Below are 893 nucleotides of genomic sequence, written 5' to 3' on the forward strand. Positions count from 1 at the left end.
GTCTGTTCTATGTCTGGGCTAATCAGGAACGCGTGCTGCACAGACTTGTCGCCTAGGCGTATCGAGTGCATTGACAATCCGTCAACCTTCAGTCGATATCCACCGAGAGCTGTCACGGCTAGCGCGCACGGTCTGAGTTCAGCTTGGTTCCCTCTTTGCCTCAGCGATACGCCTGCTCCGGTATCAATCAAACATAACTCCCTTTTTCCGTTTACCTCGATAACGGCTTGTATGGTAGCTTGTGTCAGTGCGCTAATCGCGATCCACCCCGAAAAAGAGGAGTACTCTTAAGTTTTACTGTGTACAAGCGATCGGGTACGGGGACACTGGTTCTTCCAGTGACCAGATTTGCCACACATGTAGCACCGGCTGGTTCGAGCGTGCCTGTGCGATTCCTTCTTCACGGCTGCGAGTTGGTCCACTCTGGTGTGCAGTTCCTCCCTGTTCTCGTGTGACTGCAACGTGGCCAGTGGTGCCTCGGGCAGTTCCCGGGCCAGGCGCACCAGCCCCTCCACACTCAACTGGCCAATTGCTAGCGCCAAACGCAATTGGGCACCAAGCACCGGCTGCACACCTTCACCGAACTGGTCGGACAGGAAGTGGTGGCGTGACACTCCGCCCGGCCCCCGGCAAAGCGCGATCCAACGACTGCTGCGGGCCGGCGAAGAACACTGTCTGATCAGATCCAGGTGCCATCCTGGCCATCTTGAACCGCCTCATAGCCTCCTGGCGGTCGGCTGACGTGTCGAACTCCGCTGCAAGGACTTCATTCGCGGCGGCCCAGTCAATCTTCCGAGGGCCTCTTCTGGCCGCATCCAGGGTCACCTTCGCCGGGCCCCTGAGGAGGGTATTCAGCGCCTCCAAATTACCCCGGTCGGTCTCCAGTCCGGCAG

General features: G+C 58.7%; 1 protein-coding gene across 1 annotated transcript in view; it reads left to right on the forward strand.

Moving 5' to 3' along the window:
- Positions 1-9: 9 nt before the first annotated feature.
- Positions 10-893, forward strand: part of T265_06948 (hypothetical protein) — a gene marked incomplete at both ends in the record, with an annotated part of 40,396 nt that continues 39,512 nt past the window's right edge. Inside the window, 3 exons of the mRNA XM_009172351.1 lie at positions 10-234; positions 364-732; positions 763-873. Of these exons, the coding sequence (XP_009170615.1) occupies positions 10-234; positions 364-732; positions 763-873 (705 nt within the window). The remainder of the gene's footprint in view (positions 235-363; positions 733-762; positions 874-893) is intronic.

This window comes from Opisthorchis viverrini, assembly GCF_000715545.1.
Source record: "Opisthorchis viverrini unplaced genomic scaffold opera_v5_152, whole genome shotgun sequence".
Taxonomy (NCBI): Eukaryota; Metazoa; Platyhelminthes; class Trematoda; order Opisthorchiida; family Opisthorchiidae; genus Opisthorchis; species Opisthorchis viverrini.